The 14232-nt window shown below is 45.7% G+C and overlaps 2 protein-coding genes across 13 annotated transcripts in view; one reads left to right on the top strand and one right to left on the bottom strand.

Moving 5' to 3' along the window:
• Positions 1-7263: 7263 nt before the first annotated feature.
• Positions 7264-12971, bottom strand: ANAPC13 (anaphase promoting complex subunit 13). Of its 2 annotated transcripts, none has more exons than XM_007123426.3 (3): positions 12883-12971; positions 11442-11567; positions 7264-7663 (listed from the first exon to the last, which is right to left on the bottom strand). In XM_007123426.3, exons 2-3 carry the CDS (start codon positions 11538-11540, stop codon positions 7538-7540), a joined length of 225 nt encoding a protein of 74 aa, XP_007123488.1. In that variant the 5' UTR covers positions 11541-11567; positions 12883-12971; the 3' UTR covers positions 7264-7537. The 2 variants fall into 2 exon arrangements, with proteins under 2 accessions (XP_007123488.1, XP_007123489.1); XM_007123427.3 differs by lacking the exon at positions 12883-12971 and adding an exon at positions 11776-11794.
• Positions 12885-14232, top strand: part of CEP63 (centrosomal protein 63) — an 81237-nt gene continuing 79889 nt past the window's right edge. For 5 of the 11 annotated variants that reach the window (XR_003679681.2, XM_024131849.3, XM_028489530.2 and 2 more), the window contains exon 1: positions 12970-13121. Coding sequence is in view for 5 of the 11 variants with exons in the window: in XM_024131849.3 (XP_023987617.1) it covers positions 12970-13121 (152 nt within the window). In the remaining 6 variants the exon portion in view is untranslated. Of the gene's footprint in view, positions 13122-13345; positions 13414-13463; positions 13566-14232 lie in introns of those variants that run through there. The other 6 variants (XM_028489558.2, XM_024131853.3, XM_028489589.2 and 3 more) reach the window with 6 other exon arrangements.

Below are 14232 nucleotides of genomic sequence, written 5' to 3'. Positions count from 1 at the left end.
ACAGATATACCTACATGTACATTTATTATGTTTAAATTAGCACATATGTTAAGAGCTATATGAAACATGAATTTTAGAATAAATTGTGAATTTATGAAGTAAATAAAGATGTCTAATGTAAGTGTATACAGTTCCTTATAACTACAAAACAGTTTTGAATTTATTGTACTCATTTTATTCCCTAACCCTGTGATGTAGGCTCAGAGAGGTTGACAGGCAGGCTCCTGGTCACACAGCTGGTAAGTAATAGGGCTAGAACTTGAACCCAGATGTTTTGCCTTCTAATTCATTGCTGGTTCTATTATATAAAATAATCCCCAAGGATTTGGGGGGAATAATTATCTACATAATAAAATGAATTATTCTTTGCTTGACTTCTGAGTATCAGTGTAGAATTTTTTGGGAAATGCTTATTTTATTATATTGAAAACAAATAAAAGCTAATATTTATCAAGTGCTTCCCATGTGCCAGAAACTGTTCTAAGCACTTTACTTGCATTGTCTCATTTAGTCCTCCAATAAGCCATCAAGTAAGCAGTATTGTCAACCCAATTTCCAACATGGAAACTCAGGTTCAGAAAGGTAAATAACTTATTTGAGGATGGGCACCAGATGTGCTACGCTGGCTTTTTTTTTTTTTTTTTTTTTTTCTACTCTGGGTTTGCAACCTAGGTCTTTCTGCCTCCAAAGTCTGTACTTTTAGCCACTATACTTTGCAGCAGCCTAATATGCTTTACCTATATGTAATTTCATATAAGTAACTATTATGTAAAATAAAACAAGATGCAAATGTGATGTGAGTTCTACTTTAAAGGAATTTGCAACATGAAAGAAGAAAGATAAGTCTAATGTATAGAGGAAGATATTTAGATAAATGCTTGAATAAGAGAAAGGGAGAAAAATAGCAAGAAAGAGAAATAGGAACATACACAGAGAAAGACTGATTCCTTGATTGATTTTAGAGAAAGACTGAAACCTGGTGAAAGAGGCAGGAAGCAGTCAATGGGAGGAGGGGGGACCAGAGCCACAGCCCTTCCACTCCTGTCTTGAGTCCAGTCCATCGGGAACCCTGCAGCCCGGCCTGGGGCTCATTTTTCTTGTACTCATGAAGGCTCTGCTGCCTGTACTCCCCGGCTAAGAGCTTGGATTTGTCAGCACTGAATCTCTTAGAGGGCAGCCCTGGCTGAGCTGGGAGGAGATTCGCTGGGAAGGCGAAGCCAGGAGGATGGGCCTGAAGAGAAGGGCCTCACCAGGCAGGCCTGTTCCCATCTGTCTGGGCTGAGCTGGGGTAGGCTGCGGAGGGTCTTATTGGATGCCAGATGTAAGGGTGTCCCCACTGGCAAAGAGGCAGGGATGCTGCCACCTCACTCTTCCTCAAGAAGACCTCACAGTTAGACTGCCTGCCAGTTAGAGTGAGTACCAATCTGTGAGCACGGTGGTGGGGGCAGCGGGTAGTGCTTGAGACTGAGCTGCATGGGCAGAGGTGTCAGGAGAATGGAGGCAGGACCATGGCAAGGGCGGAGGAAAACCCCTTTGGCCTTGGGTGGTGGCGCGACGATAAAGGGGAGCTGAGTCACTAGGGGAGACATGGAATCACTGGGATGGGTTTATGCATCAACCTCCCTCACTTCCTTTCCAGTCATTTGGCTGTTTTCACATTCTCCACCCTTAGCCAACTCCTCACCCCCACCATCAAATCTGGTTTGTGTGCGCTGTGTGTATGTGTCTTTGGGTGTATTCGTGCACAGTTGGCTCTAGGTAAGAATATTAGCTAAAGACAGAGGACATTGTGACTGACGATTTCGACCTATAAAAGCAGCTTTTTCATATGGCTCAACACAGAAGGGTAAACTAAACAAAAACCTAGGTAGAACCCAGCCTGAAGGAATGTGTTGACGGTGGTTCCCAGCTCTGTAGTTGTGCTTCTCTTCTTACTTGGTCAGAGGCTATATTGTGAGCCAGCCGCATTGCTGTACCCAGGGCGACAGAGTGCATATCCATATAGTAGTTGGCCGAGCTCCAGATGAAACTTGGGCAAGAGCATGCCTGGGATTGGGTGATCATCTCTCTTCAGGTTCTCTTAGCCATCCACGAAAATCTGTCTTGCTGCACTTCTGGAATGTCTATACATACCCCTCACCCCAGGGTCAGCTATCAGGCAGCAAGAATGACAGAGGAGCTCAGGAAACAATTTCAGCAACTGCACTTGTAGGATTTGGTGAGGAGCCAGAATACATTTCAGGGCTCTGCGGGAAGCCTTGAGGTCTGCACCAGCTTTTCTCTTGCTTTTCCTGGACCTGCCTGCTCTTCTGTCACCCCAAAGGCCGATACTCATGGTGTCTTGAATTCTCACTGCCAAGGTGGAACCCCTACAGCTGGCTGCCAAGGACCAGCTACAGAATTTACGGAGCCCAGTACAAAATGAAAATGTGGGCCACTTGTTCAAAAATGATTACTGGTTTCAACAGAGCCACAGCAGGGCCTTCTGCGTGCAGGGCCTGTCTGTCTGCACAGGTTGTGTGCCCACGAAGCCAGTCCTGGTTGGCTCAGGTGCAGAGGCCAAGGCCAGGAAGGCCACAGACGTGAAGTCCTCTCAAGAGACGGCGCAGCTGCTTTTCCCCGCCAGCCCCTAACCTCCCCCACTACTTCCCAGAGGAGCCCATGGATGAGGTGCAGCGTGGCAATGGGCTCGGGGATGAATTTAACCGTGGCACGGCCACATCAAGGAAGGAAGATTTGGGAAACAAACAGTTTTTCTGGAGTCTACTAGATCATTCCAGGATGGTACCTAACATCTCCAAATAACTTAACACAAAGAGCTGGGAAACAGCATAGTACAGAGTCCCCAGGCCGGACTATGAGTATAAGCTGGGGTCACAGGTGGGCAAAACCCCTGATTCTGGCTACCTTTTTCTGTAACCCCAATTCTGAACTCCCCGCACCTTCCATGTGCCCTCTTGGCCCCCCACAGAGCGGGAGTGAGAAGCCCACTAGGTGAGCTGTCCAGTCCATGTGTGGCCAGCCAGAATTCCGGGGACTCACACAAACCCTTACCCAGCACACTGGGGATCCAGATATGCAGAATCGCTCCCAAGCAAAACACCACATTTATTCAGGACCTTGAGTTAGAGTTCACCTAAAGTTCCACCAGCAATTCTGACTTTCTTAAAGGAATTGAGCGCCTCCTGCTGGGTACTAAGTAGCATTGACATTAAACTGTCAAAGCACCAACATCTGGAAACACATCTTAGGGATTTGACCTTGTACACAAACCAGTGACAACAACATGACTCTCGTGGTGGTAAAATTATGAGTTATATGAATTATATACAGGTTCGGTAATAGGTTGAATTTTTAAATGTTTCATGACTCCTAGGTTCCTAGTAAAAATTTTTCAGTTTTTTAAATCTCAATTGTAAAAGAAGGTAAACATTTGGAAGTTCTAAATGATCCAATAGGATTTTCTTCCCATTTCAGAATGCAGTGGTCACAGAAGGTTTTTCAGGGGACGTCATGTGGTCCAGGAAGAGGACACAGATTTTAGGATCAGACAGCCTAGGTTGGAACCCATTTACTAGTTGAGTGACTTTAACTTGGAATGAGTTATTCAATTTTAAGCTGCCATCACTTGATGAGTGAGGACAATAATATCCACCTTAAAAAGTGGACATGAGGGCTGGAGGTCACGTGTCTAAGACACAAAGAAGCGCTCAGTTAACTGTATTATTGTCACTATATTATTAAGAAGTGGGTTTGAGTTGGACTTCAAAGGATGGGCAGCTCCTGGACCAGATTCCCCATTGCTAGAGGACCGAGGCTGCACCCAGAGTCGTGTGTCTGGCTCAGAAAATTTCCCCCTTGGTCACAGGTTAGCACTCACACCGGGCACCCGAGTCTCTTTTGAACCACACAACCACCATCCGGGGTGCTGGCTTCCTGACACACACCTCTCACCTGGCACTTGTGGGCAATGACCTCTAAGATACTCCAAGTCCCTCTACTGCCACCCCCATACTGCTGGTTCAAGCCATCATCATCCCTCACTTGAGCCAAGGCAAAGCTCTTCTGTCTTTCTACTTCTGTTCTTACCTGCTCAAACCCAGAGTGACTTATGTTAAAAAAAACACAAAACCTGATCAGGCCACTCCTCTACCTCCTCCTGCCTCCCCACCCACCTTGTTCGGGTTGCCAGCTCCACCTCTGAGCTTTATGCAACTTGCTCTTGGCCATCAATCCTCACCCCCTAATTCTTCCCCTGGCTACTCCTACCCATCTGTCAGGTGTTGGCCCACAAACTCAAGGAGGGTACAAGAAATATCATGTTTTCTTAATTTCTTCAGAGCAAATTAAATCTTTTCAGCTCCATTCTGCTGTGCTGCAGCAGCAATTAGATCTGTGGTCCCTGAGGCATCCTTTCCTCTTTCAGGGTCTCACAAGCATTTAGGATGTTCATAAATGAGCTTGAAAATGGGCGAGGACCTCTACTCTCCAGTCCATCTGCGTTCCTGCTGCTATCCTCACCATCAACTCTGAGGGGCCCTTGAAGGAGGTGGTTCCACTGCTAGGGTGTCTTTGCCCAAGCTGGGAGACTCACGTTGACTTCAGGTTTCCTTTGGGGCACCCCCAAACCACAAGCTTCTGAAGTTCACCATCTCCCTGGGTACCACCAGCCAGTGGGGCACAGACTTCCACTACTCCTAAGAGGCTCCTCCTCTCCCTCCCTCCCCTGCTCCCCAAAAGGGGGTAGGGTTGGTTTTGAGCACATGCTCTCTGCTGTGAACAGGAAGCACTAAGGACCTGGCCACTTCCTTGGACAATGGAAAAAATTCAAATGCAAAATATTTGAAATTATGTGCTATAAAAGCTACTTATCACAAAGTTTTGCTGTGATTATCTAATCTAAATCAGGTCCCCAGTCATACTCCCTATACCCTGCAATAGTCACTGCTGGGGCCCAGATCCCCTTTGCCCCGTCTGTCTGTGCACACATTCCCTGACTGTGTTGGCTGCCAGGAGATACACTGTTCCCTGGAGAGCCCTGTCCCCTGGCAATGCCTGGTTATGCCCTCCCTGGGGGACGGAGGGAGGGCAGAGCCAATGGCTGACCACCGCATACTCAACACGAAGGCCTAGGATCTTGCTTCAAGGTGGGAAGACTCTTGGTAACATCATGTTCTGTAGCCCCTGTGGGATCAGGCAGAGGCCAGACTGCAGCTGAAGCCACATCTTTGCTCAGGTTCTTCCCCTGCCCTACCTTGCTTCCCTCACAGATTTCTCCTGAGCGCACAATCTCAATAAATTCCTCGCACAAGAAATTGCTTCAGATTTTGCTTCGAGGAACCTAAGGGACATCTTCTATTTTTTTCTTCCTAGCACGTGTCACAATTTAAAATCAAAGATTTGTATGCCTATTGGTTTAATGCTTGTTTCCCTCACTAAATGAAGGCAGAAGCCATACTTATTTTGTTCACTGCCATATTCTCAGCACCAAGTGAGGTGCCTCCCATAGAGGAGAGCAACACACATGCTTTGAACTCCAAAGTTACAGGAACCAAGGTGCAGGAACCAACTGGAAAGCTACAGGGACACAGCCTCTCAGCCTCCCTCTGCAGACACTTTCCTCCTTGGGTATTTTGACGCATAAGGTTGAAAAGGCACCCTACAACGGCAGCCTAGCATCTCTTGTGCCCAACTGCAGATTCCAAAGCTGCAGTTGACAATTTGGCCCAGAATTTGTCACCTAATTCCTCACATGAGCTATGGTTCTGTCACCACATCACAGGTCACAAACTTGGCGTGGGGGCAGTTCTCAGATAAGGGTCACAAGCCAAGCAGATAAACCAACAGCTGCCTGTCTTACAAGCCTAATTCTGATTCAGCTGAAATCCAGACAGCTTTCATATTTCACTGTTCTACCAATACTCCTGGGAAAGGCTGGGTCCACAAGCAAGGATGGATTCATATAAACATCTCCTAATATCCAGATGTCAGTGTTTTAGGTATTATATACCACAAATAAAGTTGTAGTAAAGCCCTCATTTAACTAGAACATGGAAGAACTGTGGAATTTTAGGTACTTTTTTTGAAAAGCTTTGTTTTCTCTCGGTATAAAATGTTTGTTCTGGGCTTCCCTGGTGGCGCAGTGGTTGAGAGTCCGCCTGCCGATGCAGGGGACACAGGTTCGTGGCCCCGGTCCGGGAAGATCCCACATGCCGCGGAGTGGCTGGGCCCGTGAGCCATGGCCGCTGAGCTTGCGCGTCCGGAGCCTGTGCTCCGCAACGGGAGAGGCCACAGCAGAGAGAGGCCCGCGTACCACAAAAAAAAAAAAAATAAAAATAAAAATAAATAAATAAATAAAAAACGTTTGTTTGTTCTGAACATCGTAATTCTCTTTTCTACTGGGTTGTCTGTCTTCATTTATTGAGGGACTGCTGACTTGGGGTCTTTATTCCGAGATAAATGACTTCTAGGCAAGTCACTGATCCACAGGGAGATCAGCCTGGGTGCGTCTGGATGTCAGGTGAGTTGTTACAACCATGTTTCTGATCGAAACCCTAAAATCGGCTCATTTCTTTTGTGGTACACTTCCTACTCCTAAAAGGTATGTAAATAAAATGACCAAGTTAAAAAAACGATGAGAAGAGAGATTTCAATTATTCAGTGTTTCCAGTTTTTCAATGAGGGATACAGATGTAAAAGCCAGGGCCTCTTCCCACAGAGTTTACAATCTGGGGAGAGAACAAAAGAGATACCACATAAAAGAGGCAAATAATTCTAGGAGATAATGTCCATCAATGCGTTTTTCAAAATACAAGTTCTTTCACAAACGTGTAACTAAATATTGACTCCATGGTGCTTCAGTTATATCTGAAAGGGCTTTGAGAAAATAAGAAATCCTGTTACTGGATAAAACTAGTGGTCCATCTCGCCTTTCCAGTGGCACCAAAGGAAGCTGTAGGGAGAGCAGGGTTAACTGTCAAGATAGCTTTTAATTTGTAAATTTATCCAAAGTTTGAAAATATCATGGGGAATCTTAGGAATCCCAGTAGTCAGTGAATGGGCCATCTATACGTGCATTACATCTACAGACTCCACACACACCCACTCACATGATTCTCAGAATGTGGGTATATGAGAAGTTAACTCTCATGTCTGGCTTTGTTGTTCTTTGCCTTTCCCTCTCATATCTTCAATCACCTGTGTCACAGGACATATATAAGTAGTTGGGAAGCGTTAAACTCTGACAGTAAAGCAAAATCAGAGTTAAAGGCAAATGTTTAATGAATCATGCTCAAATACTAGCTAGTCAATGAATAACTTTAGGTTCAAAGGGCCAGATATTCTGCAATCCCAAGAAATCACAATCAGCTTCTCATTCTGGTTGAGTATGTTCACATTGCATTTTGTGGCCACAAAATTAGTTGTACATTTTTGAGCGTTGATCTAACATTAAAAGATTCAAATTAGGAGGCTGAAAGAAAACATTTTGTATCTGTGTATTTAAAAAAAAATCTGTGGATGAACAAGGAGCCAGGCGTCAGTTTCCAATGGGGGGAACGTTCTCATGGAGGTACTGTAAGGCCAAGTCAGTCCACTTCATTTCTTGTTCTTTAACAGATTCTGTGGTGCCGCCATTGTCCTGTTCAGGTTCAGGAAGCTCATTCTGAAAAGGTACAATGGACATTCAGGACGATGTTACACTCTACGTTAACAAACCCCTTAAAACTCAAAAGCACTTGGAATTAAAACCCGTGAGTTCCTAGAAACAGGCAGCATGGAAGCGTACCCTAAGGAAAGAGCTAGAAAACAAAAAATGTGAGGAAACATCACAAGTCTCACGCAAACGTGCCCCATCCGTCTCCAGCCGGGAGTGATGGCATTATGACTCTGGTACTTGTGTGGCAGGCAGCGTGGCAGAAGGCTCAGGACACAGGCTTCTGGGAGCCACTGGGATCCAAGGCCATGACTCCACCATTTGTTGGGTTACTCAGGCAAGGTATTCAGACCCTTGCAGCCTTTGCTTCCTCTTAGGCAATGAGAGAAAAAAGTAGTCATCAACTCACAGAAGTGCTGTGAGGGCTAAATGAGGAAATGCAGGTGAGGTGCCCAGCACTGCATGGGGTATCCAGTGCAAGGACTACCTGTCATCCTTACTAGCGGCTAGGAACACTGAAAAAAGCCAGTACTAAATCTTTTTTTGGGAAGGCTGCTTTAGAGAATACCACATTTGCTGGCATGTTTCTTAAGCACAAGAAAGATATTCAAAACGATCCTGTATCCAATGTGCCTATATTATAATGGAGGTAGGAGCACTGAAAATGTAACACACTAGATGAGGCTTCCCCCTAGTGGTGGAGCAGGGCAACATAAAACAACATAGCCTACCCACAACTTTCTTAAAATGGTAAGCCATGGGCCACACTTAGTGTAGAATCTGGCGTAGTTTTCTTATATATTTCCAGCTTTACTGAGATTTCATTTACATACAACATTGTGTAAGTTTAAAATGTTCAATGTGATGATTTGATACACATATATATTGTGAAATGATTACTGCAATAAGGCTAGTTAACACATCCATCACCTTGCATAGTTCACCATTTTTTGGCATGTGGTGAGAAGTTTTTGATAGTTTCCTTGTATTTTAAATTTATTACTACTAAAACTCTGTTTCGTACTAGAATTCACTGATACCAATATATTTCTTTTCAGTTATCTGAATTTAGACTTTTTTTTAGGGTAGCAAACTGCTATTCAATATCCAGACTTACGATTTCCCACTGGACTCCAATGTGCAGTATATGAATATAATAACTTTTTTCCTTCAAAGTGATGTTCAATATGAATAAAATGATTTAACTACAATATGTACAAGTATGTTTGAATCACATCTTGCTCTACAAATACTCAGATTCAAACATAATTGTTCAAATTGAAAGGAACTACCATTTTCTCTAAAGCAATATTGCAAAGAGAAAGTTTTGTTTCAATAACTACTTACAGCTGACAAAGCATAAACAAGTCCTTGGTTAATCAATTATTTAATTCAGATATTATTTAATTTCATCTTGTTCTAAAATAACACATTTTTCATTTGGTCACTATTGTCTCTTGCAATGAATGCCAACATATAAAATTGCATATATGCCTGGAAAACAAACACAAAGTATCATAAAGTATCGTGAACATAACAACCATCTATTGTGGGGTACTGCAAAAATGGCCACAATTCTTTGTAGCCATTCCTATGAAAAGGCACTGTCTATTTCCCCAGTCTTGCATTGGGACTGATCATGTGACTTCTTGGTCAAGGCTCCATGAAGCCTTGCAGTTCCCTCTCATGCTTCTCTTAGAACCCTAAAATGATTGTGAAGTCTGGGCTAATCAGCAGGACCATGAAACTGTGGCCTAGTCAGCTCATCATCCCAGCCTGCAGCCAGCCTGCTGGCCGACTGCAAAACACCACCAAGTCCAGCAGAGATTAACCGAGCTGGCAAAGATCACAAGACTCTCTCAGCTGAATGACAAAATCATGACATAAATAACGGTTGTTTTAAGCCACTATGTTTCGGGTTTGTTAGGCAGCAGCAAAAGCTAACGACACAAACATTGCCTCAGAATCACAAGTCCTGGGAAAAAACACAGATTAGCAACAGGGCCAGGCTACAACTTGGAAGTCAGCATGGAAATCTCCCTCTCCGTCAACCCCCTTCACACAAATGGTCCCCAAATCCTGCTATTAGCGTGTCCAGAATTCAGCAATTCCCCTCCACTTTCTTGCTTTTGTTTAGGTCCTCCTCCCTTGTCTAGACACTGTATTAGCTTCCTAATTGGTCTCTTTGCCCTGTCACTGGCCCCTTTCTCCTTGGCACACATTCTCTAACAATGCTGCTAAACTGATTTTCTAATATATTCGAGCATGGCAGATCTCTACTTTGAAGACCACTCACTCCTGCATATCCTCAGGATGAGGGCTAAGCATGGCATCAAATGCTCCTCTCAAAATTGGGTCCAAGACCAACTTTTCTCCCTACCTTTTATGAGAAGTATATCCTCCATCCACACTGAATTGCCTCACCATCTCCCAAAGCAGTTTAAAACTCTGAGCCTTTGCACATCTGTCCCCTCTGCTGGTTGGCCCTTGTCTACCCTCACTAAACCTCTTTTCCTCCCTATGACCAGCTTAAATGTGAGTTTTCTCTCTGAAGCCCTTCCTGATGCCCACCAGGCAATCAGCCACTTCTTACACTACATAGCTGTTCACAACCCTCACTTAGAACACTTATTATTACAATTATTTATTGATATATGTTGCCTCTCTAGACTCCGAGGGGCAGAAACTGTACTTATGTTTACCAAGTCTTAAGGCACACAGTAGGCTTCAAGAATTGCTTGTGGAATGAAGGAACCACCACCGGACAGGATCTGGAGCCTCACAGACTTTGGTGTGAAGTCCAACTTATTGGCTACCAACCTTTGGGCAAGTTCCCCTCTTTGATCCTGCTTCCTTCCTGTACAGTGGGTAGAACACCACCACCCTTGAAGGGTGTTTTAAGGATACAGATAATGTATGTCAGATTTCAACTTTGGTCTATGACACAAAAGAGGTATGCAATAAGTGGAGCTATAATTCTCATTATGCTCTTTTGACTATTTTTCTAAACTTGAACTAAGCTGTTACTTGTTATTTGTTATGTGTATTATTCACTGAACATATTACCTCTTATTCTTAGATGAAAATGTAAATGGCAGCAGCACACGGTCTGCCTGCAAGCTCTATTTTATTACTGGCTCTTTGCAATTGGCAGGCTCTAAAGAAAAACAGTCTCTGTTCTCCTTGCTAGGCCTCTGTGACATAAATAGGATTTTTAATAAATATTTATTCAAGCAAAATGTTTAGATCACTTATTACATGAGGTTTAACAAACTCATTGCAGGAGAATTTTCCAGAGGTCAGGAAAGAAAAGAGCGTGATGGTCTAAATGCAAAAGAAGGAAAGCCAGGTCTCTTCCAAATATTTTCCAGGGAACCTAGAATAGGTATGTGTTCCAAAAATGTGAGTTTCTAAAAATGTCAACTGACAAACCACAGGTAGAGAAGAAATAAAGTGCATATGCCACTGCTTCTTGTTCCGCCTCATTGTGTGCATTAAACTTTCATCATCTGGTTTACTAGCTTTGGTGTGGTGGACAGAACATGGCTCACAAGACCTGGGTTCTAGTTCTGGAATGACCCCCTAACTGAGCTGGTCACGTCAGCCCTCTGAACCACATTTCTCTTCAAAGTCAATCTAAATGTTCTCCAGAAGCTTCTAGAGTTAGAGGTCTCCACAGCTTTGATTTCTTTGCCTTACTAGTTTATTTGTCTTGATATCCTACCCCTACTAGGGTCTGCAAGATCATACCTTTAACCTATCACCCTCAGCACAAATTACAGCCTACCAGTGGTATTGCAACATCCTCATAAGGCAGCTTGTCTTCTCGCCAAGCATCGTCAATCAAATCCAAGATCCTTCCATCTCTCTGCACCTCACTGTCCATTCTCCTGCAGCTTTGATCTTGCCAGATCTGTAAGCCAAAAAGATTATTTCTTACACATGAAGACTGAGGAAATGATGTAATCTAACAGTAGGGTTCTCCAGGCTTTTTAGTCTGGATGTGAATTGTGGCATGATATCACCCTGGGAAAGAATCATCTCATCTGGGTCAGGTTGCAGTTTATTTATAAGACCATAGTCCCTCCCAGCTGATTTTCCCAGTCACACACAGATTCCACCTTTCTGTAAAGTTTTCTCAGATCACTCCAGCTTCAGCACACATTCTGCCCTTGACCGGTTCCTTCTTGTCCTTATGATCCACTAAACAAGTTAGGTCGGCTTTGTGACTGATTGCTCAGGCATTACTGTTTCCAATTGCTGTGTGTAAATTTTGTATCAATGACTCAGCATAGCCTTCCCCAATCTAGCCTCAATCTTTTCCCACCTGTCCCTCTTCCAAACACCTCTAACCCTGTCATACTTTACAACCTTTGCACTTAAAGGTCTCTTTGCCCCATCACTAACACCTACTCTTCCTTCCAAACTCAAGGTTGGGCGTCAGCTCATCGGGGTCAATATCACATTTCCAGAATTAGGCGCTAAGGTGCCTTCACTCTTCAGGAGCTGGAAGGGTGGAAAGCGTAAGGCGTGCAATGACCAGGACACGGCCACCGTCCCAAGCACTTTGCCACACTTGCCAGAATAAGCCATTACCACTTTCCTGAACAAAATTTTTTTTTACACATGTGACTATCCCAATGCCTGGAATGCACTATCTCGCTCCTTTTTTCCCCAGCTAACCCTCAGTCTAAAAACTTAGCTCCCAGGGCGCCTCCTGCAGGAACTTTCTCTAAGCGCCAAGGAGAACGCGGTCCCCGCCCCTCCGCGGGCCCCATAGTTCCCTGGGCGCAGTGAATGGTCCCCATCGGGAGCTTGTTACATTGCCCGTCACAGGGTCTTCCCAGACAGGCGGTGCGTACGTTCCCCCAGGCAGGGCAGTTTTATCCATCTCAGTTTTAGAGCTCTGCAACGTAGAGTTACAGTAGCAAAGCTAGAACTCCTTTTCCCGAGCTAAAAATGACCCTCGCAGGCCACCACCATCCGTACAGGTGTGGGAGGCGGCCCCACAGCCGCGGCTTCCGGCCCGAGGCAGGATATACCAAGTGCGGCAGCGGGGGAAGCCCAGGATCGCCGCGCAAGACCCTTTCCACCCCTCCCGACGTGCGGTGAGGGGAGTGGTTATGAGGATGAGGTGAAGAGAACGGCCTCGGCCAAGAGGAGCAGCATAAGACCGAACGCGCTTCCGCTTCTCTAAGACCTAGGCTAGGGGCGCGGGAAACCCTTACCAGCACCCGGCCCAGCGCGGCGCCCGCCTCCAGCGGACCACACCCTCAGTGTCACGTGACCGGCACTGTCTTCTCTTCGATCCCCAGATGTGGGTGAGCCCATTTGCAGGCGCGGAGGGGGAGTCAGGGAGGATGTTGCTTCAATTAAAAGTGAGGAGGCAGTGGGCGGGACGAACGTGCAGACGACTGTGGATGGACGTCAGGTTGGCGGTGACGCGCGTGCGCGCCCCCGGCCGGAGGTAACGGCGGGAAGCTTCGGGGGCGCGCTCGCGGCATCCTCGTAACCGCATGTGCGAACGTCGGACGGGCGAGGGGCGGCAGTGTCCACAGGCAGCCCTGGCTGCGTTGGGGCAGCGGCCCGAGCGGCCATATGGCCCGAGGCCGGCTTACTCAGCGGCCCGCTGGCCTCCAGGCTCGCCCCCGCCGGCCCGGGCCCGCCCCCGCGCCCCACCCCTCGGCCTCGCCGCGGACGGTCCGCGGACCCGCGAAGCCAGATATGGCCTCCTCCAGCGCACTGTCCGGGCCAGCCAGGTGGTCAGCCCTTCCCCGGAGGCCGGGCCGGCGGGAGGGCTGCGGGGTGGGCGAGCTGCTCATCTTTCCCGAGCGGAGTCGGCCGCGGGCCAGTCTTCCACTTCAGGGGAGAGACCCCCGGCCCAGCGCTCCCGCCTGGGCTGCCTCATCTGGTTAGCTTCCTATCATTGTTGAGACTTAGGTCTTTGATGGCAGGTGATAGCGGTTCATTTATGGGTGGGAAGTTTAGTAAGTTGTAAAAAGGGAGTTGATATAAAAACCTTAATATTAGTACATTAGGTACGGAAATGTGGCAGAAATCATGAAGGACTGAAGTTGGGGAGCCCTGAACTTATGGATTGCTCCATTCAAATCAGAATGGGAAATAGATAATGAAGTAAGAGAATAAAAGGAACGGGTTCTTAGAATACTTTAATCATGAAGGTATTTGAAGGCAGTAAGTCTCGGCTCATAATGTGGGATTTTTTTTGTTGTTGTTGTTTTAATGTCTGTTACAACATCAGGGTAAAGATGAGCTTGCTCTCAGCGACTAGTCTTCATTTACAATTACAGCACTCTTACTTGCAGAGTAGTTTTCCTTGAGACTTACAGACGATTCCTAAGCCAGTCTTAAATTTTTTTTTCTTTCTGTAATAAAAGCAGTATTGTAGGATTTGTGCTCTGTAGTTGTACAGTACCCCACATGCTTGCATTTAGTTTTATTTTCTAGATACGAAGAGGAAATCATAAGGATCGTTAACTACATGTTACCTTCAAATATTTATATTTATATTGATCATAGCTGTAGCTTAATGATATAACAAAGGGTATGTATTTTCT

This window comes from Physeter macrocephalus, chromosome 1 (genome assembly GCF_002837175.3).
Source record: "Physeter macrocephalus isolate SW-GA chromosome 1, ASM283717v5, whole genome shotgun sequence".
NCBI classification, from domain to species: domain Eukaryota; kingdom Metazoa; phylum Chordata; class Mammalia; order Artiodactyla; family Physeteridae; genus Physeter; species Physeter macrocephalus.
Note: the sequence above shows the minus strand (reverse complement) of the source record. Positions and strands in the feature narration are given on the sequence as shown.